This window comes from Narcine bancroftii, chromosome 2, assembly GCF_036971445.1.
Source record: "Narcine bancroftii isolate sNarBan1 chromosome 2, sNarBan1.hap1, whole genome shotgun sequence".
Classification (NCBI taxonomy): domain Eukaryota; kingdom Metazoa; phylum Chordata; class Chondrichthyes; order Torpediniformes; family Narcinidae; genus Narcine; species Narcine bancroftii.
In genome coordinates this window covers 302,393,156-302,420,337 of record NC_091470.1, presented here as the reverse complement: position 1 = coordinate 302,420,337, position 27,182 = coordinate 302,393,156, and the positions used below count along the sequence as shown (strand labels likewise).

General features: G+C 37.9%; 1 protein-coding gene across 2 annotated transcripts in view; it reads right to left on the bottom strand.

Annotated features, from left to right (window-relative positions):
* The window catches only part of LOC138755486 (peroxidasin homolog), a 545,492-nt gene that overhangs the window by 80,947 nt on the left and 437,363 nt on the right, over window positions 1-27,182 (bottom strand). For both annotated transcript variants that reach the window (XM_069921525.1, XM_069921526.1), the window contains 6 exons: window positions 24,121-24,279; window positions 17,754-17,866; window positions 14,517-14,673; window positions 10,128-10,236; window positions 9,251-9,408; window positions 2,464-3,967 (listed from right to left, as the gene is read on the bottom strand). In XM_069921525.1, the coding sequence (XP_069777626.1) occupies window positions 2,464-3,967; window positions 9,251-9,408; window positions 10,128-10,236; window positions 14,517-14,673; window positions 17,754-17,866; window positions 24,121-24,279 (2,200 nt within the window). The remainder of the gene's footprint in view (window positions 1-2,463; window positions 3,968-9,250; window positions 9,409-10,127; window positions 10,237-14,516; window positions 14,674-17,753; window positions 17,867-24,120; window positions 24,280-27,182) is intronic.

The following is a 27,182-nucleotide window of genomic DNA, read 5'->3' as shown; positions in this document are numbered from 1 at the left end:
CAGCTCACACAGAAATGGTGTTGATGGAAGTAATAAAAAGTAGGTTTAGATAAGTATTCTATTTAAGTTTGAAAATGATGACCCATAGTACAATCCAATGCCAGTCAAATCATGGATGCAGTTACAAGCACAATAGTGTGAAATGCCCAGAGGACTCCAGAAACCAGCAGCATCAGAAATTCACCAAGACAATGGCTACTTAAACAAAGAGGTTTTTAATTTTCTTCATACATAATAAGATCGACATTTAACTTATTACTCTCAACTTAATCCCTTCCAATTCTAACCACACATGTATGTATGGTATGTCTTTGTTTCACTGTGCCATCATTTTCCATACTGTGCACAGAACTGAGCATTTATTATATTCACCAGAGTCTGGTGCTTTAACTTAAATTGTTACTGCTCAAGGAAGTCTTTGTTGGTTACAGAGAGACAGTCTGGTTCACTGGACAAACTGATCTCCTTCAATCAGCCACTTCAGCGTCTTGCTGAAGACACTTGCCCCCCTCATGAGTTTTTCCAAAAGATAACCTCTTCTTCCAGGTTACCACAAAGATTTCTTCTTTTACTCCTATTTCTGGAGAAACACAATAAAGCCAAAGGCTCTTGTAATTGACTACGAGAGTTTAGAACGGACTGAAATCAGAATTCAGAACCCATCTTGAAATGAGGTCGGCAAAACTTGCAGTCTTCGAAACCAATTGCCACATTCACATCTCTCTCTCTCTCTCCATTTCCCCTCCTCGAACAGCAATTTTCAACCAGAAATTTGGATCACTGGGACCGGTTTAGCAATAAACATTAATTAGTTTCTGAGCCTGGACATCTGTTCAAACATGCTGTTCCTTTAAAGACAATAGTCCATTTCAATTCTCCAACATCATTCCAATTAACAGCTACTCTTCCTGCTTTCTGTAAAGTCAACAGCAGTCATGAAGGCTCTGCCTGTTTGTAAACTATAACTGAGATGTCTGCTGGTAAAGTGTGACCTAAACTAAACTCACACATCTATACTTTTTAAAGATATATTTTATCATAATTTTATTAACCCATTCTGTAACAATAGAAATTGGAAGATAGAAAGTTGCTGGCTGGTGCATTGGTTGTTGACTGTAAAATGGCAATTTGGATAAATTTAATTGTTAACTAGCAGTAGACTCCTAGTCCTGGTTCCATAATAAGGCAGCACTTTTTTTAAACAACAATTTTATAGTGGGTGCTTCTTTCAGTTCTGGTCAAGTTATTTAAAAAAATCCCACAACAGAAGTTTAATTCCTGGTTTAGATGTCAGTCAGCTCATCAGTATGTTTTAATGAATCTATTATTTGGTTTAGGCACCTGCCTGCTGTGCTATATGACCTTAAGAGATAGATTTAATCATTCATTAAACATCACTTAAGATTGAGAGATTAACCATCAAAATTGGTTTTCATGCAACCATTTTCTACCTGAAAAACAAGTGAAATGAGAATTGATTTTGACATTCGAGTCCTGTGGCTGGGCTGTTTCAGAAATTTCCAACAAATATCTTCTGAACTGGCCCTTTAAAGGGAGATTCAGTCTTTCTTTTTGTTGTCACTAACTTTGTTGGATTGATGATTTTTCTCCCCATTTAGCTTATAGCATTTGTCAGCTGTTTCCTATTACTCATGTCAGAACAGCCTGTGATAATTTACTTCGGCCTCCTAGGTTGTCATATCATGTTTCCTGTTAGCATGCAGCAGAAATTCCTTCAGAGGAAATTTAAAGGCCACTCCCTGACATAATTTTCATTTCTAATGAAAAACTGGAGGAATTTGCTTCAGTGAAGGCATTGTTTGCCCATCATTCGACAGTGACATTACTTAAGTGCGGAAATAAATATAAAGTTCTGCAATCCAGAACAATTAGGAACAGCTGAAAAATATTCACCATATTTCAACAGAGTAAAAGACCATTGGTTAAAATGTGTGGTTAAAGTCATGGTTCAGTTCCCTTTACCTTGAAGTAAAATATAATATTGTCGATGTCATTTTAAAGCAGCAGTTACATGGTTTAAAGCTCTTACAAATAATTGTTTAATCAGCAATAATTCTTGTAATATTGAAGCTATAGATCAGCTATGGTTACTGAAAGATCCCTATAACTCTTTATTCCTTTTTCACTTGAATTTCTGTTCTATCTCAAGCCATAAGGATTAATGAAGGACCTACAGGCTTATGATACTTGCGTTTTTCGATCAAGAATGATCATGTTTGAACTCCTATCGATAGTTTATCTACAGGAACTTCAGTTCAAGTTTGGATATCAAAAAAATATTTTTATAATTTTCAGACTTGGAATTAGATTACACATTCGTCGTGATATTTTCATTGATATATAATATCTAAAGGAATTTTCTGAAGTGTTTGATTATATCTATAAAAGAATGTAGCCTCTCCTTCACCTAATCAGGCATTTTCAGTATACAATGGCACTCACCTTTTAAGTTTCTCTATAATTCTTGGATTCTTGATCTCAGTTTGTAAGTCCTCAAAGTTCCTGATGGTACTCAAGTTACAAAAGACTCTGTAGTCAGGATACGAAGGGATGCCATGATCACGACCTCTCTGGATATTCATTGCTGCCAGGTCCAACGCTACTGCATGAGCCATTGAAAACAGCCTCTCTGTCAGTTCTGAATTGAGAACCTCGGTGGGGACTCGCATTTTCCCTGCAAAGGCAAATAGACCCCGGAGGAGGGGATCAATGCCCCCTTCTTGGATAAGTCTAAAGGGGGAGAAGAAAGCCTTATGAAGAGGAAGGTGACCTTCAGGAATTGGCTGAAAAGAACTGTTGAGTCGATGGAGGATGGGATTAATCAATGTGTGACCAAACCGAAAGGCTGCTGTGGCAAAAGCATTCAAAATTCCTCCATTTACATTTGGATCATAGTTTGTATATGGTCCCATCATCTTCATCCCTACATCCCCCAGGATTTTGGGAAGCCAGTGTTTGTATGTGATGTGCTGCATCAACGCACCAACAATTTTTCGTGCTTCGTGATAGATGGTGTCACCATCCCAGTGAGGATTCAGTCTCAGTAGTTCAGTTGCAATGCGATTATGTTCACGGTACCACAAGGTATGCATGGCCGTCAAAGCGACCTGTTCATTGGCTCGATGATCGCCCGCAAGGAAGCAGGGGATTGGGCTTTCATTCTCATCCCTCAAACATTCTATGGTTTGATCTGTAGCAAATGGCAACATGCGTTTTCCAGATCCTGGCACTCTTTCACCTTCTTTTAACAGACCACGCTGGTTTGTTAGGTCTCGAATTTCCACGGATTCATGATCCGTGGTGCCATATACATTAGATGCATCGATGAAAGATGTTAAATGATTGATCTGCTCTCTGGCGTACACTGACTTCATTAGCAAGGAAGTCATGCCACTACCACAAACTGGGCTGGAGCGAACAAAAAACATGCACTGAGCTCTCCTTACTCGAGGATCATTGCCTGGAATCATAATCGGAAAGCACGGGGGATCGTTATTGCATATGGAACTACAAGACTGTCCATCAGAAAACCGAGACATACTGAGAGCAGGCACAGTTAGATCCAGATCATGGTCCAAGAACTGCCCCCATTGCATCAGCATGTGTGTAAACCTGTCATCTGGAGTAATAGTCTCTGAGCCAATCATTGTTGTTGAAACAAGACGAGCGAGAGGTAAGGGATGGCCATTGTATAAATGGGAGGAATCAGTACCTCTTGGGAGGCTGAAACCATTTTCATAAACTGGCTTTAGAATTCTCTCAAATGCTGTGAGTGATGCCCCCCACATTGGATGCTGGAGATTGTTACATGTGCCATCGTGTGTTCGATACTTCTGGTGATAGCATATATCTGAGCAGTTTGGGAATCGCCTGTGAGCCGTACACCCAGAGAGGTTGGCTATCAGGTCCAGATAATGTGGCGAGACAAGATCATTGTAGCGGAAGTCTGAAAGAACAAAGAGAATCAAGATGTTGGTATCCAATGAAGGAATGATATCAATGATCTAATGACTTTGACATTTCTTCTCAATTGATTTGTGCTCTCCTACAGTGTAGGAATGACAAACACAAAATTGTGTGGAAGGTGAGAAAAGGTGTAGAATAAAGGAAAAATTAATTGGCATCCAAATATTTTATTTCAGTAATACAACATTAACATTTGTCTAGAGATTGGATTTCACCCTTTTCAGCTGTGCCGTGTGCTAATGGCCATTTCATCCCCATATAAACATTGTGAAACTGGAGAATAAAAAGCTTAAAAGCAGCAATCATGTTAAATGGTATCCAATTTCCACCAGGAGCTGCATGTACAGAATATAAATGTGGTGTCACTGCTGCTCAGATCACTGGAAAATAAGTAAAAGATTAAAGAAACCTCAAGGCAACCATAAAACAACTGCAAAACGGTTGCCATTGAGGTTATTACAACCACAGGGCAATGGGGTACACGGCCAGATTCTGCATCTCGAGATAACCCTCATGCAATGGCCTGCTCCAGTGACTGTGTGACTTGCAAATAGCATGAGATCCACAAATAATCTGAGGTAAGAATCAGTCGTGTTAGTGTGAATGTCACATAGATGTGCCTGGATCACTTCCCTATACGGAACAATTTCACCCAGAAGTGACTGCTCCCTTGATAGATTTCCTTTAAAGATAATTTTAATAAGCTTAAAAAAAAGTGTACGAATGGATTCTATTTCTCAACTTATGTTCTCAAAACTTTCAATTGAAGTTACTAACATCTTCTGAAAATCTTCTGGACTGAGCTCCATTTGAAATGATTTTTTTTTTCCTTTTGAAACTAAGCTGTCCATTTTATTTTTCATCTTGAAATGAATCTGGTCATAAATCGCTGCTGATATCATCATTCTTTAACCCACAACACTGTCTGGAGTGGAACACGATCAATAAACACCCCAGGAAGAGAAAACAGTGTGGTGGTTCAAGGGATTTATGAGCTAATGCTGATAATTCTGTCCTGGCACTAACAATTCCAGCCTAAGGAAGGTCAGTAAATTTACAACATACTTCAAACTATTGAAGATTTTTTTTCTTGAGAAGTAAAATAAGAGAATATTTAAAGCAAAAATTATAAACATGTATCTCTTAATTTGCACATGAACTGAATAATGGCTCAATATTAAAACCTTATTTTTATTCTTTCTTTAAATCTAATTTAATTTGTACATCTGGTGATGTACATTTTTGAGAATGGTTCAATGGCAACAGATCAGTCAAATTCTACAATATGATCATATCCCAAAGATTCTCGCAACCTATCTTTATCAATGGGTGGATGGAGCACAATAGCAAAATTGTTTTTTTGTGATAGTTACTCAATTATTTTTCATCTGCAAATACTTATCTGCTGAAGTTTTCCAGATGTTTCCAATGAGGAACCTTTGCAATAATGCATTATAGAGAAAAGTGGCAAGGTCTAATTGCTAACTTGTGAAAAGCTAATAAGTTTTTTTTTGTATTATTTGTTAAGATCAGTAAAAAGATTTGGATCAAGTAAAATCAGCCTAAAGTTCTTTTTTGCTAATAGGTGAATATTCAGATTTTATATTTGACATGAAATATTTTGCTGCGAATATGACTGAGCTTTATCGGAATACAAATTTATTTTCCCTTCGTGGCAAGCTTGGGCAAGTACCTGGAATAACACAAATACAGCATTAGTACTTTGAATATATTGTCATTATCACAATAAGCCATTTTGTTGGTTTATATGCGAGGAATGTCCCTTGCCAAGTCACGAAGCCATAATAAACATTTACAAATTACAGGGATGTTAAACCTATGCAGTAACTATTGTTTAACATAAAGAGCAAAATAGTGTCTGCAAGCTACTGCTATTAACTATTTCAATCCCTTAGCAAAACTGGAAATCAAAGTAAACTTTTCACTCACCAGAGCAATGCCAGGATGCTAGCATCAATTGTCAGCAGAGCCATGAGCCACGGCTCTGTGACATCTCATTGCTGGCTTTCAGGAAATGTAATAAAGTTTAAGCACCTGGAAAAGAAGAGCAAAGTGAATGGCTGAATAATTCAGCCGAGAAATTACGCAATAAAAATTGCATAAGTTGAACTTAACTGTGGTGCAGGATGGGTGAAGTTAGAAAAGCTGCCAAAACCTGGATCTACTTGGATTTTTACATCTCTCCACTTCAAATAAAGAAGCTGAGAAGTGATAAGCTGAGAGGAAGAGCATTTCTCTGTTCACTTGCCCTTTGTGAGATATGGTTGATGAAAATTGTGAATATACTCCAAGATGACAACAAAAAAAAATCTGTCAAAATGAATGGCTGAATAGAACTTTAGCAGCCATATTTAAAATTACAGATAGTGAGAGATCATTTGGTTGTCTTCTCCATCATGCTAATGGAGAAGATCAATCCCTAGGATCAATTATTGTCATTAAAGATACTTTAGGCAAATATCTGAAGAATAAATACAAAAATCTTAGCTCTTTTTCCTTCATCTTATGGATTCTGAACCCCTAATCAGTATAGACCCTTGAATGGAATGTGACTCATCTTCTCATGCTACAATGCTAGCTTTCCTGAAATGTGAGATTGGGGCATCCTCAGGTGGCAACTGTGGGAAATTATCCATTTGTTATTAAATTGTTTATAAAATTAAAAGAGAAAAAGTTATAATATTTAATCTGAAATAATTAGGGGAAAGAAAAAAAATACTTACAAAGTTTTGGAATCTGGAGCACATCTGAGAACAACAAAAATTTCTAATTGTCCTTTAATGCCCAGATTTGCATTTGCTGTGGATGTGTAGGTTTACTAAATACTGATTATGGTTAAGCGAGTATGACAGGAAATTACCCGAAAGTGCAAACCCATACAAGTAGATCCATGCAAGGCCATGTATGCGAGAATAAAGGTCAACAATGATTTATTTTATAAATTGGATCTCTGCCATAGGTTACTCATTGTGATTGGACAGGCGGTTCTCTCAGAAAATTCTTATTGGACACTTCAAATTTAAATTAATTCCTCCACGTAATTCTATTTTAATTGAACATTTCTTAAAAAAAAGCAGAAAGATTCAGCCATTTTTTTTCTTCTTTTCCAGTTGATACTTATCTTTCCACCTTGGAGCCAGCAATGACATATCATCAAGCTATTGCCTTCTTGGATGTGCAGCATATAAAAGGAGAATCCAGACAAAATCCTCAGACTGAATGCCCCTTTTCAATGATCCATGAAATCTGTTTTAGTGACACAGACTGCATGTGGCAAAGCTGAAGAATTTGTTTATATTAATGACCATAAAGTGTATTTCACTTTCAAATTTAATTTCAAAATGTTTACCTATTAATATGATATACAATCAGCCACAAACTCACCAGATACTTTCCATCTCCATTCTCTTCAACTCTATAGTCAAGTTCAAGATTCAGGATTCAGAGGTGCCAGCCCTTAAAACAGTGCCATTCTATTTTATACCATACCAGAATGGAATAGCAATATGCTCCACTACTAAATTATAATATTTCAAGGCTGTATGACTGAGTAACTATCTCACACCAATGTTTATGAAGTGGTTTAACATGTTTCACTACATTATTTACTTTTGAAATGCTGCTGGTTGTATATCAGATGCGCAACTCAATATGCATTTTGCAGGTCAACACATTTTACAAAACCCTGGTTAGTCTGCACTTTACACATTGGATTCAGTTCAGATCACCTCAATATAAGAAGAATGCATTTGCCCTTAAAAATGTGCAGAGGAAATTCAACAGGATACATACGGATTAGGGGATAAATTATGAGGAAAAATTGGATACGCGGCACTAGGTTTCCATAGTATACAAGAAGTATTTAATTGGGGCATCTCACAATATAAATGGCATAAATAAGAGATATAGAATCTTTTCCCCATGATAGGACTATCAGAAACAAGGGGGCAGAGGTCTTAGAACGGAATTTTAAAGGGGATTTGAGGGAAACATTTTCTTTTCATGCGAAAATTGGTTGATACCTGGAACTCTCTGCAGGTGGAGATGGTGGGATCAAATGTAATTTGTAGATAGTAGAGACATTTAGTCAAGGTAAGAAGGAGATGGACCTAAAGGAAGAAAATGGGATTAGTGTAAGCACACAAAAAGGCCAAAGGAATATCATAGACCAAGGGGCCTATTTCTGTGATGCACAACTCTGTAACTCTAAAGGATCTGAGGTTAAGATTTCCTCACAGAGGGTAGTGGTTTCCTGAACAAGCTGCCAGAGGAGGTGGTAGATATAGATACATATGCAACATTTAAGTGGGATATAAACAGGTGCTTATAAAGGAAAGGCATAGAGGGATATGGCCTAATGCAAGCAAATGGATTAGAAATAGATACCTACTGTATGGTCAGCATGGATGCATTGGCTAAAACTGTCTGTTTCTGTACTGTGCAATTCTGTTGATTTAATTCGAAATAAACTACTGATTACAAATTATCTGCTTCATTATGGGAACACCAGCAAAAGGCCATTTTATAAAAAAATTATATATCCACTAGGAACACACACAGAAACTATAAAATCATCTGAATATAAACAATTAACATTTAAAACCAGTCCTGTAGAGAAATATAAAAATTGATAAGTAATCAGTCAAACAAACTCTGGGGAAATCCACATTAAATAATATATTTTCATAGGTAAATAAAAGAACCAAAAGAAGGATCAAATATTTGGAATGCAATTTCAAACAAAAGCATAACATTTAGAACAAGAGGGCACTGAATCAAAATTCAAACAAAAGAAACACAAATTCAGAACTGATGTGAGAAAGCTTTTATTACAAAAAAAAATTGCAAAAAAACCTAAATTGATTGAGACACACGACAAGCTATCAGCCCGTTTTCGATTGGCAATATAAATTATAAAGATGTGTAAATAAAATGATAAATATCGAGTACAAAATTTTAGTTTTTTGGACATAGAAATACTTGCTCCAATTAGAAAGGAATGTTCGGATACCATTTTGTTATCTCTATCTAGTAATCATTAAATAGACTAATGAATAGTTGAAATATCTTAGAAACGTTGTACTTTGGTATATTCAGCACAAGTCATAATTAGTGCAAACAGAATAAAAACTAAATGCAAATTGTTTTGCTAATTGTATTCGCATAGAAGTTTACCTTTGTGTTTCAGCTGTTTGGTAATCCCCAGTTACTTTGTTTCTCTTTTTTAAACTAGGAACCATACCTATTTCTTTGAAGTCCACAGTTAAGCCTTGCTTGACATGGTTCTGAATTAGCTGCAAGGTCCGCTCAAAGATCTCTCCTGCTCTTGCTGTCTCCACAGTGAAAGGATCCCGTGGATAACGGAACAACGCCAACAAATCATTAGGACTGAGTGGGCGCCTAGAAAGAAAAATGTGGAAGTAAAGCCAAACCTTTACAATGTAATACAGTTAGAATTGTCCAACATATATTTAGAATGTAATGCTCTTGATGCAGTTGGTTTCCCCCCTCCCCCACCTTCCTTTCATTGAGTACTAAGTGAAAACATTCCACCAACTACTACTATCAGTTACACAATGGAATGCAGACCAGTCACCACCAGAGAAGAAGAGATGACTCGCAAAGGTGAAAAAAGTGATAATTCTTTTGATAAGCAGCAGTACAAAATAAAACCTTTTGATATCTTTTCTTTTTATCCTATTGGATTTCTTCATTTGAAGTTTCCTCATTCTAATAACGGAGCAAAAATGGTGGAAGGATGCTCATACCATGTCCTGTGGGATTCCTTATTTACTTTTTGTGTTTCTTGCTGCAGTTATAAATAAATAATGAATAAAAAGTTGCATTTTTTAAATGAGCATTGAAGTTAGCAATTCCCAACAAATGCATCATTTGCATTTTGTAGCTTGAATGGCACAGTGGTTTTTGGATCAAATTCCTGCCGAACTGTGGGAATACCTCAACTCTTTTAAAAGTTTCTGCCCTAGGATGGGCTCACAAAAGATGCAAAACAAATCCTTGGTTCGGAAATGATATGAAGTTCACACTTTGCGTGAAGTAGAAGAGAGGAGTGGAGGAGAGATAGGAAGGAAACTAGCTGTAAAAAAAAAATAACTTACTTGGTGAATAAATTCCTGCGTGTTGAGTTAATTGCACTGTCAACACTGTTAATAGCTTCACGAATGGAAGATTCAACAAAGTTGTCGCCTGTCCGACCTCTCTGTGGAACTGTAAGGAGGAACAAGCAACTATAAAATATTTTTTGATACCAACACTTTTACCAAAAAGTTTGCAACTAAACTGAAAATACCAAGTTAGTATTCTCACAAGATCAACTATTTCATTTGTAATGCATGGGAGGGGCAATTCTGATCGTGAGAATCCTCACACAAATAGTCAGGAAATAAGGTAAATCTTGAAAACAGTTTTTTTTATTGTGTGCTCATAAGGCAATATAGGCAGAATAGGAAGTTTGGTAGAAAACTGCATTACATAAATATGCCTGATGAAACTCAGTAGCTAATGCAGCATTTATTGGAAATAAAAGGTAACCAAAATTTCAGGCCTGGGCCTTTTGCACCTGATTCATCCATACCTGATGAACGAACATCCCCAAAATGTTGGTACCCTTTAGTTCCTATGGATGTTGCTGAGTTTCTCCAGCAAGTTTGCGTATTGTACTCAATGCCAGCATTGCAGATTTCCTTGTTTAACTGCAGGGATTGAAGTCTCCATGTGGCAAAATTTGACACTTAGCTAACGATAAACAAGAACCACAGACTAAAGAAACTTCACTGGAGAATCTAAGCAGATCAAGCATCATCATTTAGAGAAAAAATGGTTGACATTTTGAGCCAAAACTCTTCATCAAGACCCAAGAGACCTCAAAGAGTTTCTGCAAAATATGTCTTTTTTGACCCAGTGCATTCCTCCAGCAGTTCCTTATTTTAGTTTGAGATTTCAGCATTTGCAGTGTCCTGTGTGTATGTGTGAATATTTGGTGCCAGTCTTCACAGTGGAGAACACATCTTCATATGCCAAAGAGAAATGTGATGGATGCAATGGAATGCAAGGACCTAGATCCAATTGCTATCACTATAGCTGGATACAATCACTATATCTCTGAGCAAAGTAATGGATCTAAAGATCAAAAAAAAATCCCCTGGCTCTGATGAAATGCATTCTGGGGTTCTGAAATAAATAATGGATGTTATAGCAGTTTGTGATAATTTCCCAAAATTCCCTGGACAGGTTAGGTGATTTAAAGATAGCAAATGTCACACCATTGTTTAAAAAAGGATCCAGCAAAATGTAAGTAACTATAGGACAGTTATTTTTTATGTCTGTAGCCATGAAAATACATGCAGCTATCATTAAGGAAGAAATAACAATGCATCTAGATAGAAATTGTTCCATCTGTGTATGGGAATGGTTGTGGGTGTCATATGATGGCAATGCTCCCTACCAAGTCAGAGGACACATCAGCTGCCAATCAAGGCTTGGTTCCACCTCACTCATTATTGCAAATCTTGCTGTTGGGGGTCCATATAAATTATCTGGACTGGACTCTCCAGACTGTCCGTACCTGGCCTTAGGCCATTGGCTGTTGGAATTGGATTAATCCTCCGGGCACTGAGCAATTAAACACTGCTAATGACCTGGGCTAGTTCCTCCAGCTCAATAAAGGTGTCATGTGTTCTTTGTTCTCTCTCTTTGCCAGCTTGGGACCACACTGCTTCACTCCAGGCCTAGAAATGTGGAAAGGCATTGGAGAAACTGTTGGTAAAATGGGCACTGATAAAAAGGCCAGGAGCATTTAATATTGGTGTCCTTTGTAGCATAGAACCGTACCTTCACTGAGTCAAGGGATGGTGGGCCATCGTAGTGATTTTTCCTTGAACATTGTATGTACCAGTCCATTGTGTGTGTGTGTGTGTGTGTGTGTGTGTGTGTGTGTGTGTGTGTGTGTGTGTGTGTGTGTGTGTGTGTGTGTGTGTGTGTGTGTGTGTGTGTGTGTGTGTGGATTTTGTTCCCATGCTATTTTCCCCATGTTCATTAATAATCATCCACTATTATTTCCACAGCTGCTGTAAACTCTGTGTGTGTGTGTGTGTGTGTGTGTGTGTGTGTGTGTGTGTGTGTGTGTGTGTGTGTGTACATACGTATGCTGCGTCTGTCACCATTTCCTTCTCTTGCCTTTTAATAATAAAATCCTCCCCATCAAAACTGTATGTCCAGGGTCCTTTCAGACCTACCAAACCAGTTTCCTCACTCACAATAATCAGGCAAATCTACTGATATGACATCAGAAACATTGGCAAATTTCTACAGATGTGTGGTGAAAAATATATTGACCAACTGCATATTGGTCTGGTATGGGGACACCAATACCCCTGAGTATAAAGCAATCCAAAAGGTAGTGGACACAGCCCAGGACATCACAGCCAAAACCCTCCCCACTATTGAGAAAGCTGCCATCATCAAGGATCCACACCACCAAGCACACATTCTGTTCTCGCTGCTGCCATCACAAAAGAGGTGGAGATGCCACAAGACTTGCTTCATTAGGGTCAGGAACAGTTGCTACCCTCCACCATCAGACTCTTAAGCAACAAACTTAATCAAGGAATCATTTAAGGACTCTTACATGTGCAATTTATTGATGTTTTTATTCTCTGTATTGAACAGTATTTACATTCGTTATCTGTTTTCAGTTCTTTATTTATTTGCATGAACACACTGTGTATACATGCACTACCAATAAATGGTAATTCTGCCTTGCCCGTAGAAAAAGAATTTCAGAGTTGTATGTGACATCATGCATGTACTCTGACAATAAATCTGAAATCTTTGAGGATGTGATAAGTGCAGAGTTTAAAATGAAACAGGTGCATTTTATATGATGACATTTGATGAAGTGCCTCATGATAGACTTATCCAGAAGATGAACATACAAAAAGTTGGGGGTAATTTATTAGAAATGGATATAGGATGAGTTTACCAATAGAAGGAAGAGATGGGATCAATGGGTATTTCTCTGTTGGCTAATCAATTGTGAGTGCAGTGCCACACAGGTCGGTGCTGGGCCCACAACTATTCATGATAAATTAACAATATAAAAGAGGGGACGAGGTATAGTGTATTCAAGTTTGATGATGCCACTAAATTGTGCAGAGGGTACAGAAAGTCCGCAGAGAGCCAAAGGTAGGTTAAATGAATGGCCAAGGGTCTGGAGTGCAATGTTGATAAAAGCAAGGACATCCACTTTGGAAGAAAGAGAAGATCAAATTATCATTTTAATTGGTAAAAAAAACAGAGACATGCTGTTGCACAGAAGGTCTCAAGAGTGTGTATGCACAAATCAAAAGTTGGTTTGCAGGTATTATGTCTGCTTCTGGACTCCTTATTTGAGAAACTATATTTTAGCTTTGGAGGTGGTTCAGAGGAGCTTCAGCAGAATGATAATGGAGATGAAGCCATTGAGGAGGGATTGTGTTGCCTGCCATTGTAATTGGTGGAATTCAGGATAAAAATCAGAGGTCATCTTATAAAAAGCATTAATAAATTATGAAAGGCATAATTAAGATAGAAGCAGGAAAGCCGTTTCCACTGGCAGGTGAGACCAGAAATAGGGGAAACAGCCTCAAGATTTGGCAGAGTAAATTTAGGATGGAGATAAAGAGGAACTTTTGTTTTCCAGAGAGTAGTGAATATATAACATTCTCTACCCAAGAAAACTCTATAGTCTACCTCTTCAAATATATTTAAGACCCAGTCAGATACATTGTTACATAGGCAGGACATTAAGAATTAAGGGGAAAGTGCAGGTAAGTGGAGCTAAGTTCATGGGCAAATCAGCCATGATATTATTGAATGGTGGAGCAGGCTTGACAGACTAGCCGATCCTATGATTTTTCGTAACTATAGACAGCAATAATCGTCTGCCCACTCTTCACTTTATTGGTCACTGGGGTGAATAGAGCTTCGATGTTTTAACTTTTATTATCTGTGACTCATTTTATTGACAACAAGTCATCAGTTTCTTCTAATTGACATGGTGTGGCTCCACTGAATCAACTATGGCACTAGCTATTAGGTTCAGAAGCATGAGTGGCTGATGTTGGATCTGTGGACCACTATCTGTAATATCAAGGTCTGTGATTCAAACTAAGAAATAAATTTTCAGCTCACAATTTACCTGGTACTCCAAATTTTGCTGGTAATATAAAAGGCCAGATATTCGTTCCACATCCATAATATTTGCTAAAATCATTCTGCTCAGAAGAATGGGGTTTGCATCAATTTTAAAGGGAATAAAAGAAAGCTAAAAATTAATGCTCTGATCTCAAATCCAGACAAAAAGTGAAAACAGCATTGCAGAAAATTACCTGAATAGAAATCCATTGCAAATACTTACATGGGTCTGCTGATAACCTTAATGGAATCATAAGGAATAATTAATAGAACAAAAAACTCATTGCCAAAATGACAATAATGAAAATACTTACCAGTTACCTTTAGCAGCATATTGGTGGTTGCTTGGCCAATTGTGTTCCGGGCAGCACATTCATATCTCCCTTCATCTGCCTGCCCGATGTCCCTGATAGCAAGTGTTCCCTCTGGATGAACATAGAACTTTCCACTTTCCGTAATTTGAACTCCATCCTATTTAATAAATATATCTGTGTCTAAGGAACTGGTTGTCCTTTTTCTTAAACGCACATTTCATGATTTTATTAAACTCCTTTTCCTTACACCACATTGTTTTCTCTGACATAAGGAGGGCAAGGTTCCTCTGTTGCTTAGCTATTCTTGGAAAATGTGTGTAAAAAGCCAAAGAGGAACAGAGCATTAATACCATAGTACTTCTAAAGCAGCAATGTGCCCAAGTTCTTTTCTTTCCACAGAGTAGTTAATAGACCACATGAACAAACCACTTTGAGGCACGCTGGGAGGGATGTGAAAGGCACTGTATCATTTTTTTTTTCCTTTTATTAGATACCCGTAACATCTTCCATTACAGGAACAGTCAGGATTGCAAAACAGTGCCAGGCAGGCTCTGAAGAATAGTGGAGGAAACAATATTAAAATGGGTGCTTGGCTCATGCAAAGGCTAATTTAAATTTTAAGAAATAAATTTTCAAGTCATCTATTCCCTGAATTTTGTCTAACTTCTCTTCTGGTGCCATATGTAGAGAGACACATTGAGCATCATACTGCATCACAGTAGAATTTTGCCAGTGCTTGGATATATGATCTCACTCTGCAAAGACTCGGGAAAAAGGCTGTGGGACATGGCTCACCTTTTGCCTGGCAGGGAAGCCACTCAAAAAAACAATACTACTTTGTTGCAGGATTACTTTAATCTCCTAGCAATTCTCTGCAATTTTGTGTGTGAGTGATCTGGATCTGAAGCACAAATGTAATTAGCTACCAAGTCTGCAGGGTTACTTTCAGGCCACAAGTCAGCTTCTCCCTTTGGGGAAGTATCCAAGTGAGACCCGAGCTCAATCAAAAGTTTAATTGGTCTTTAGTGAGGCAAGCTTGCAAACTGGCAGATGCTTGTAAATTTCTGGGTTAAGCCCAGAATAAAACAGCATGCCTCTCTGTTTATGAATAATTCTGATACTTTGAACCTGAAATCTGGTGTGCGATATATGTGCACATCATGCAGGATCATATGGGGCTGATTTTCCTGTGGAATGTACCTGGGGAATGTTGATTCCAATGGGCAAAGCACATTCTGCAGCATGCTATTGAAAACCTACTTTTGAGATAGTCTCAAGGTCATGGAAAGTTGGGACTCATCTTTGGGGCTACCATAATTTCAAGAACTATGAAATGCAAAGTGATGTAGAATAAATGTGGCTATGTTACCTTTGAAGATGAATAAAGAATATGCAAGTCCTTAAAATCTCCATCAATCTACCATTTAATTGACAAACACAAGAACTGCAGATACTGAAGTCTTGAGTGAAGAAGAACTGGAGGGACTCAACATGTCAAACAGCATCCATGGAGCTCTCAGCTTTATTTGACTACAATTTAATGTTTCCAAAATCTGATTTCCTGGCTGAATAGTGGAGAATAATTTTGTTGACATTAAATAACGCGACATATAAACACTTTTCTGATTATAATTCCTTTTATGGTACATTTAAAATTTAATGTACAACACTTAAGGAGATATTGTTCTGAGGCCAGACATATCAGAACTCAAAATTTAACTGGATGCCAATAAGGCCAATTGCTCATATTCTTTCGTGTCGATTTCTAAAATACTATTTGCAGGCTTATTAGAATGTACCATTCTGATGTTCCTTATATCATGGTCAAACAAAGATTTAGTGTTAAGATTAAAAAGTTAGTAAATATTCCACTTGTCCTACAGTCAGAAATATGTTTGATGTCTACTTTAGTGTTGCCTCATGTACCCATGATGAGCTAGTCAACTTCATTCACTTTGCTGCCAACTACAAATTCACTTGGTCCATCTCTAGCAACACTTTCCCTTTCTTCAATCTCCCTGTTTCCATCGCGGGTGACAAACTCTTGACCGTCATCTTCTGAAAACCCAGCAACTCCCAGTTACCTCGACTACACTTCTTCACACCCTGTCCCTTGTAAGGATTTCATTCCACTCTCTCAATTCCTCTGTCTCCATTGCATCTGCACTCAGGACGAGGACTTCCATGCCAGATCATCAAATCTGTCCTCTTTCAAACAATGTGGCTTTCCCTTTGCACCCTCACCCACATATACTCCATCACACACAACTGCCCTGGGCCTCTCCATCTACATGTGCAACAAGAACAGGATTCCTCTTAACCTCATCTACCACTCCACCAGCCCCTCCTCTGCCATTTTGCCACTTACTATGTGATGCCACCACTAGACATATTCCCCCGTCCTCCCCTCTCTGGCTTCCACAGGGACTGCTTCCTCCATGATTCTTTTGTCCACTCCTCCCTCCCCACCAATTGTCCCCTTGGGACCTACCCCTATGTCTGGGGAAGATGCTCCACTTGCACCCACACCTCCTCTCTCATCAACGTTCAGGAGCCAAATAAGTAATTTCAAGTGAAGCAACAGTTTACTTGAGGATCTTCAGGGGTATCTACTGCATCCCGTACTGCCATTGTGGTCTCCTCTACATCGAAGAGACTGAGGGAAGACTGGGAGATCACTTTGTTGATCACCTTGTCTCTGTCCCAGTGGCCATCAATTTCAATTCCCCATCACATTCTTTTGTCTTAGTCCATGGTCTCATGCACTGGCAGACTGAGACCACCCGCAAATTGGAGGAACAACACCTTACCTTCTGTCTGGGCACCCTCCAACTAGGTGGCATTAACAATACCTCTGGTTTTTGTTAAACCACCACCACCTTCCCCCTCCACTTTTTCCCCTGCCACCTTCCCCAGCTCTGTCACTCTTCCTTTTTCCCACTGCCTCCTTTCACACAGTCAAAATTAATTTTATCCACTTCCCTTGTCGTATCCAATTAATGTCTTTTGTTGATCTGGGCTCCATCCCAGCCGCATTGTCTCTATTCTGAGATTTCCTGTTTTTTTGTTTATTCTTTGCTTATTCCTTGAAGAAGGGCTCAGGCCCAAAATGTCAGCAATATATCTTTATCTGTTATGGATGCTGCAAGACCAGTCGAGTTCCTCCAGCATTTCGGTGTGTTTTTACTGCAATCACAGTGTCTGCAGACTTTCATGTTTTACATATGTTCCCCTTACCTTGGTCCAGGTAATTATGGGCTGTGGTTCACCCTGAGCACTGCAGGGTATCTTTACATCCTGACCAACCTCTGCCGTGATATCCCTTGGCACATCTGTAAACACTGGTATCACTGATTACAAATGATAGTACATTGTTAGAACTATGAACAGAGTAGAAAAAAGGCTTTATTTTCAAATGGTTACTACAGACATAGCATTAATTTAACATTCTACTTATGTCACAGCTCACACAATGGTCCACAAATGAGTTTCCTGATTGTAGCAAATGGAGGTCCCCCACCCACCCCCCACCACCACCTCTGGTGGAGTTATGTGCAATCTTTCAAAAATGTTATTTTTGAAAATAGACATTGAAAGATTAATTCTGTCAGTGGAAGGACTGGCAAAAGGAGGGTGAAAAAAATCAAAATATTTTAATCTTTCATTGTCTATTTCAAGTGCCAACGAGGTCAAACATTAAAAAAAGATATTACAGTTTGACCAATTGATTTAAAAATAATTGACCTTAAAACAAAACCCACTAAAAAAGGAAATCAGTAAAGGGAATTATCTCATTGTTCCTTTACTTTTCCAGATAAAATAAATAAAAATTCATGACTGCACTGAATTTGCCTGACTCAACAATGGGCAATGAAGTACATGAAACTTCCTTCATTTCACCACAAAGCTCTCTCTGAGCATTAAAACATTAAAGAGCTACTTGTTTTTCATGAAAAAAAGAACCCAAATAATCCCTCTCCCCACTTTCTTCTCAAATAAATCCAACTTTAAAGAGATCAACTTCATGAACAATCTGTTTCATGAAATACACAGTGAATTAAATGAAATAATGATGCATCTCTTCCCGAACATGACTGATGGGAATGAAGGTCACATGAATAAAGGTTTGCTGAGCTTTTCTTTCCACAAAGGCAGACCTCTTGAAAAGTCAGCTGCACCATATGGAATTACAAAACAAAAGTCTATTGTCTCATTGCTGTACTTTCACCGGCATGTAGCACATTGTGATAAATATAAATATGATACAGCAGTCTATATGGACCTGTTTCAAATGCTGAAAGATAACACAATTACTAATTCTCTACCAAATCAAGGCCAAATATTCAATTAACAAGAAGGCTGGAAACTTGGTCGCCAGCCAAGGTTTGCATAAGTAGACTGCATTCACAATGGTTCTAAGCAAAGGAGAAGCAGACTCATTTTTGAATAGATTTCCAAAGCTATCACTAATCAAAACTCTAGGGAACTTGAAATATATAATACACAGAAAAATAAAAATAAAATCACAGTGCCCAATAATATTTATTGGAGTATCAAATAATCTGAAACAAATGAGGTGATTCAACAGTGAATAATCATCATTGTTTTTGTAAGGAAAGGGGGTAATGTGCATTTTTTGCATGTAATCGGCAGCCTGATGCATGACAGATAACAAAAATACTGAGAATGATGACTAATAATATCTACTGTCTTCAGACGGAAATGCATTTCCGCTTAATGGCATTGCATGATGATGATTTCCAGAATATTAACTCTAAACAACATTCCTTAAACATATTCCTTGCTGGGGCACTGGGCCCAATGGCAAATGCTTGTGGCTTCTATTTGCGTTCCTTTACGGCAAGTCAAAGTAGATGAATTGTATCTATCATTACATTTTGTGCATTAGTACATGACAATAAAAACATCTTGAGCAAATACAAACTGGTGGAGTTTGTCATCAAAGAGCTTAGTTGCATCTTTAAAAAAAAAACTCCACGTCTTTACACTGAGGTCGGACAGATCTGCTTTATTTTGAAAAAAAAACCATGATGTACATGGAATCTCACTGCAGCAGACAACCCAAACCAGACAGAAATTAAGATGACATTTGGAGACTTTTAAAAAACTGTAGATATTGCTGCGAAGGACATACAGCTACAGGAACTAAGCAGGTCAAACAGCATCTGTGGGGTGGGAGTGAATTGTCAACATGTTAGATCAAGATTCTGTGTCAGGAGTGGTAAAGGATCCTGACTCGAAACACTGAGCATTTCTTTCCTTCCCACAGATGCTGTTCGACCGTCTATTCCTCCAGCCAGTTTTTTCAGCATTTAACAGAATGTTTATTCTATAAATAGAGTCCAAGACTTGGTCATTCAAGAATTTTCTAGTTTATAGCTTTGAAAAACTTATTTGTTGCTTCAGCACAGTGGTTCTCAACCTTTGTCTTTCCACTTACATGCCACTTTAAGTAATCCCTATGGCATTGATGCTCGGTGATTGGTAAAGGATTGCTTAAGGTGGTATGTGAGTGAGAATGGAAGATTGAGAATCACCCAATAGTTACTGAAGTATTTTGTTTGAGAAAAATTGTCATTGGCCCATTTCCTTTGGCGTTATGAATTGGTCCACATAACGAGTCATTTAGGTGTGAAATCAGTGGATTTCAAACTTTTTCTTTCTACCCACATGCCACCTTAAGCAATCCCTTCCTAATCACAGAGTACCTATGGCATAAGTGGTATGTGAGTGGAAATAAAATGGTTGAGAACGACTTCTTTAGCAATATGTTTGCGATCATTGCCTTGCTGTAGGATGAAGCGTCGTCCAATAAGTTTGAAGGAATTTGCTCAAACCTGAGCAGATAAGATGTTTCTATACACCTCAGAATTCATTTTTCTACTCCCATTAGCAGTTACATTATCAATGAAGATTAATCTGGCAGTACATGTGGCACCCATAATGCCTCCACCACTACATTTCACAGATGAAGTGGTATGCACAGTTCCTTTACACCTCCACACATTTGCCATCACTCTGATACAGGTTAATCTTGGCCTCCTCTGTTCACAAGACCTTTTTCCAAAATTCTGCAAGTTCTTTTAAATACCTTTTGGCAAACAGTAATCTGGCCATCCTATTTCTGTGGCTAACTAGTGGTTTGCATCTTGCAGTGTCGCTTCTGTATTTCTGTTCATGAAGTCTTCTGTGGATAGTAGTCATTGTCTCATCCACACCTGCCTCCTGAAGTATGTTCTGATCCATGGGACTGGTGTATGGGGATTTTTCTTCATTATTATGAGGATTTCTGTCATCAACAGTGGAGGTTTTCCTTGTCCTGCCAGTCCTTTTGCGATTACTTAGTTCACCAGTATGCTCTTTCTTCTTCATGATGTTTCAAACAGTTGATTTTGTTAATCCGAATGTTTAGGTGATGTCTCTTATTTTTTTATTCTTGTTTTTCAGCCTCATAATGGCTTCTTTGACTTTCTTTGGCACAACTCTGGTCCATGTGTTGAAAAATGGCAATACAGACTTGAAAAGTGATCGGAAGCTGAGAAGCAAGCCTCGCTCTCTTAAACCTGCACCAATGAAGCAATTAAACATACCCAATTATCTCTAATCACAAACACCTGTGAAGCCAAATGGTCCAAATATTATGGTGTCCTAAAATGGGGTAACTTTGTATAAAAAGTGCTGTAATTTCTACATGGTCAAACCAAAATATATAGAAATAACCTTGAATAAAATCTGGAATATACACTTTAATCACACATGAATTGATTGATTACAAATTTAAAACTGGGGGAAATATAGGGGAAAAAAGTGTCTTTGTCCCAAACATTATCTACTGTTTCCGACATCTGACTAAATGTCTTTTGAACATTGAAATTATACACTAGTTTCCTATGGCAGCTCATTCCAGATACAGATACACCATTATCTGAGTGAAAACATTGCCCCTCAGATCCTTCTTAAATCTGAAACTGTGGTTGAAGTAAAAACACACAAGGCAGGAGAAACGTAGTGTCCTTTATATAGCAATGGTAAAATTATATAACTGACATTTCGGGCTTGAGCTTTTCATCGAGGTATGGAAAAATGTCGGCAGGCATCCAAGCAAAAGAGTAAGGGGATGAAGTGTGGTCGCAAAGACAGGAGGTGATGGGTGGAGAAGGGAGGGAGCAGACAACATCAATTAAGGAGGAGGGATGGTTAGGTGAAGGGAGCGGGAAGTGAGGGAGGAGAACTGGAAAGGGGGAGAGGCAGAGGGAGGGGGAAGAGGAGAGCAGGCTAGTAGAAACTGGAAAAGTCGATGTTAATGCCATCTTGTTGGAGACTGGCCAGATGGAAAATCACGTTCCTTCAATTTGCAGGTGATCTTGATGGGATAGTATACAAGGCCATAGACAGACATGTGAGTATGGGAATGTGACACAGAACTAAAATGGTTGGCTACTGGGAGTTATCTGTCACTAATGCGGACAAAGTGAAGGTGCTCAGCGAAGCAATCGCTCCATCTGTCCAAGTCTCTCTGATATAGAGAAGGCCATAAAGGAAGCACTGAATGCAGAAAATCAGAGCTTCGGATACATAGGTGAGGTGTTGCTTCACTTGAAAGCCCTGTTTAGGGCTCCAGACCTTGGTGAGGAGGAAGATGTGGGCACAAGTGTTGCACTTCCTGCAACCACAGGGGAGATTGGTGGGGAGGGAGTAGTCCTTATACAAGGCAGAGATGGGAGGAGAAGGGAAGATGTGGCATAATGTGTTGGATGCAATGGCTGGTGGGGTGGTAGATGAGGATAAGGGGATATCTATGTTTGTATGTCTGGGAGCAGTGGGGGCTAGGATAGTTGAGCGGGAAATGGAGGAGATGCGAATGAGGGCTGAGTTGGTGGTGGAGGGGAAGCCATATTTGTGGAAGAAAGCAAATATTTTGGACGATCTGAACTGGAACACCTCATCTTGGGAACATGTGGCAGAGATGGAGAAATTGAGAGAAGGGAATAGAATCCTTGCAAGGGAAAGGGTGTGAGGAAGCATAGTTAAGGTAGTTAGTGGGCTCTTAATGTCAATGGAAAGCTTGTCTCCCGAGATGGAGACAGAGAGATATAGAAAGGGGAGTGTGTTGTCGGAGATGGACCATGTGAGTTTGAGGTAAGGGTGGAAGTTGGCCGTGAAGTGGATGAAGTTGCCAAGCTCATCACAGGTTCATGAAGTCTTAAATCTTTCCCCTTGCACCTTAAACCTGTGCCCTCTATTACCAGAATCATTTACTCTGTGGAAAAGACAGAGTATTCACTTTATCCTTGCACATCACGAATTTCGATATCTCTTGAAGGTATCCCAGTCACCCATCCTCCTACATTTCAGGTAGTAAATATCCAGCCTATCCAACCTCTCTTTATACTTCAAGCCCTCAAGACTTAGTTACATCCTGGTGAATCTCTTCTTCACCCTCTCCAATTTAATGAGATTCTTCCTATACAGGATCTTGTATATTTGTATCATGAGGTCCCAATATTTGTACCTTGCTCAATGAAGGCAACTTTGCCCAATGCCTTCTTCAACACCTTGTTCACTTACCCTGCCATTCACAGTGTGAGTCTTATCCTGGTTTGACTTACAGAAGTGCAACACTTCACTCTTGTCAGAATTGAATTCCATTTGCTACTTCTTGGTCTACTTTCCAATTCATCTGTATAAACTTAGATATGCTTCCACATTATTCACTCTGACACAAATTTTGGGGTCAACTGCAAATTTATTAATCCAAATTGTTAATATAGATAACAAAGAACTCAGAACAGAACTAACCCCTGTCATACACCTTTGATCACTGGCTTAAAATCAGAGAAACAATCCTTCATTACTACTCTTCTCCAAGCTAGCTTTGAATCCCATTGGCCAGCTCACCATGGATCCCATTTGATCTAACTTTCAAGCCTAACCTACAATGAAGGACCTTGTCAAACATCTCTATATGCTACCTCCATCACACTGCCCTCAGAAAATTTGTGGTTCATGTCTTCAGGAAGCTTCATCAGATCCCTGTGAAAAATTTTCATGCACAAAACCAGGATGACTAATTGTCCTTGCCTGCCTAAATGCTGCTGGATCCTGTTCCTTTGTACCCCCTCTAGCAACCTTCCCAATAGTGACGTCAGGCTCAATGGCCTGTAGTCCTGGGTTGTCCATGCTGCCCTTCTTGCATTACATAAATGACATGAGACACCGTGTTTTCTCAATATGTATTTTATTTCTAATTTCCCAGCCATTTAAGAATGATGTAAATCTGGCATGCTGACTTCAGCACGTTTCTGTTGAAACATGCTGTCTTGCAATTTCAGGATGTTATAAAAATGTTTATGTTTATGCCAGAATGTGGAAGCTCAAGGAAAGTTTAGCAATCAATGAAATGGAAAACAATCTCATAAATGTCCCAGAAAGAAGCTTCTGAAAAGGTAAATGTGCCATGAATTTTTAAAGACACCTTTTAAGGATACATAAAATAAGATGTTAAACTATCCAACTCTTTCATAATTGACATTTTAAATGCATCTCAACATTAAATGTTAATGCAATAAATCATATCTAGTACCTTTGGGGTGCACTTTTAGCTGCACACGAACTCGTTTGACTTGAACTACATTGATTGCCTGACATTCATATTGACCCTGGTCATGGGCAGCCACTTCCACGATTCTCAGTGTACCTGTAGGCAACACTGCATGTCTGGTGTCACTGGGAAGCCGGCCACCTGAAAGCAGAGAGTTGGGAAGGTTTATTTTAATTGATCATTATTAGTTAATTGAAATTTTGATTGTATATTGAAATAGTGCCAGTGTCAGCATATAAACAGACCTTTCGGCCCTCATGGTCATGCTGCCCAATTACACTCAATTGACCTACAACCTGATAGGTTTTGAAAGGTAGAAGGAAACTGGAGCATCTGGAGGAAATCGACCCAGACACAGGGAGAACATACAGACTCCTTACAAACGGAGCCAGATTCAAAGCAAGGTCGCTGGCGGTAACTGCCATGTTAACCATGCCACTAAATGTGACAGATCAGTTTGATTCTTTGCTCCCTTATTATCATTGACAAAAAGATTATAATAAAAACAAAGGTCATGCTTAACATTAATTGTACTTGGCTTTGGACACCTGCTGCACTTTAATAACATGAAACCAGTTTATAAAACTGAAGCAGTTGTAAGGAATTTTGAGGGACCTAGCAAATATTTATTTTATCAATGAAAGCCAAGGTTGACTGAAGAACTGGACAGATCTCTTTTGTTTGCATATGTTTGCAAGAATATGTTTTGTGAAGCTTTCCACAGATGGAGAATTAGAACTGAAGTGGGGCCCTCAGTCTCTTAGTCATTGCCTGGCATAAGATTGCCCATGGCAGATCTGCTTTCAATTATATTTGATTGCCTTTGTTCAATACATCTTATCAAAGGAAAAGATTCCCAACCCTCACTCTGAAAAGTTCATGTGACTCAAAATCCATAGCTTCTAGATGAGAAAAAAAAATTAGTTGCACATGACTAATTATTTAATGAGAACTTTTTTTTTCAAAATTTCAACACTTAATAGCTTGGCATTAGAGTTAAAATTTTACTCCCTTCCAGATAGACCTGACCATGGAAATAGCTCCTCTATACCAATTCTATCAAATATTTTCAGCATTTTAAATACCTTAATGGGACTAGCCAGCTAATCTAATCACTTTGATTCTTAAAGGAATATTGCAATTTTCTTCTGTCTCACACATGTAAAGCCAATAAGGTTGAGTGAAACACAAAAACTGCATATGTTAGAATCTGGATCACTTTTACCAGATTTCAATACATATTCTTTGATAGTTAAGTGTTACTTAAATTGCTGGCTTGATCCAGTACTTGACTGTTCATCTCATAAAATTTAAATACATCAGCTATATTTATAGATTCTTTTATGTTACAATCTGGGGTTATTGATGAATGGAGATTTTTTTTCATCCTGAAGGTAAAGAATTCTCCATTTTTTCTAATGTTCACCATACATATTCTTGTATTAATTACTTTCTTATGCACCAACAATTAATTTCTTTTGTTAAAATTTGTTCTTATGAAACCATACTCATTTCTGACCACTCTCCAGTGATTTTGTCTATTAATATCCCAGATTACCTAGAAGTGGTTGAATACCCTTTTATTATTAAATCAAATCCTGATTTTTTTGAAATTTATGAAGGATCAAATTTCCTTTTTTTTAGTAAAAATTCCATGCTGGAGATTTCGGATTTAGTAATTTGGGATACTTTTAAAGCTTATATCAGAGGTCAAATAATTTCATTCATGGCTAACGTTAAAAAGAAGGCTAATTCTGAGAGTGATGATCAGCTGAAGCGTACCTGAGCTTTTTAACAGAAGGGTCAAACTAAGAACTAATCATGATTTGCTTCTCACTTATCCTATACAAACACAACTAAGTTCTATGTGCATGGTGAAAAGGCAGAAAATCTTTAAGCTAACCAAATTTTAAAAAAAATTACAGCTTATTATTGAGATTTGTAGAGACAATGGTCAGATTATTAATGATCATGTTGAAATAAATTACACTTTTTCTTGGTTCTCTACTAAGTGAACAGATCTGATTCAATCAAAGACTGAAATTTTCTACAGCAATTCTTTGTTCGTTTGACCATTCCTACTGTTTCTTCAGAAAATAAATTAAAGTTGAAACAGCCAATATCAGAGTAGGAGATTGCAGTAGCTATTAATTCTTTGCAGTCTGGCAAAGAATCCCAATGGCTTTCCTGTAGAGTTTTATAAATATTTTTTCTAGTTACTGATACCCCATTTAGTTATTTATGAAGATCAAACTAGGTTAATTAAGCAATGTTATACAATGTAATAATCGTAGGTTGTTAGATATTCTTTATTCTCCTATAGTTTTGTCTTCAGAATGTGTTATTTCTTTAGATGCCAAAAAAAGCTTTTGATAGAGTAGAACAGGAATATTTATTCAGTGTATTAAAGAAATTTAATTTTGGTCCCCAGTTTATAAATCAGATTAAACTGATATAATTATCTCCTATGACTTCAAATTTTACTATTTCAATTAAATCCAAACCTTTTAAGTTGTATTGTGGAACTTGGCAGGGAAGTCCTTTAAACCCATTATTATTTAATTTGGCTTTAGAATGTTTAGCAATGGGTTTTCAGCATTTGGCTGATATCTCTGGAATCACAAAAGCAGAAAATGCTCATAAGGTGTCACTTTACGCAGATGACCTTTTGTTGTATATATCAAATCCTGAGTGGACAATTCCATCCATTTTATCACTTCTTTATCAATTATGGCAATTTTCAGAATATAAATTGAATTTTCAGAAGAGGGAGCTATTCTCTAGATTCCTCTATTCCTTTTAAAATAGCTAAAAAATCAATTAATCTATCTAGGTATTACTAAGAAATTCAATAATTTGTTTAAAGAAATTATTCTTACCTTAATGAGTCATGTTAAGAAGTCCTTGACACAGAGCTTCCCTCTTTTCATAACATTAATTGGATGCGTAAATATTATTAAGATGAATATCCTTCCTAAATGTTTATATATTTTTCAAACTCTACCTGTTTTTATTCTCAAATTCTTTTTTGATTCATCAGTTTC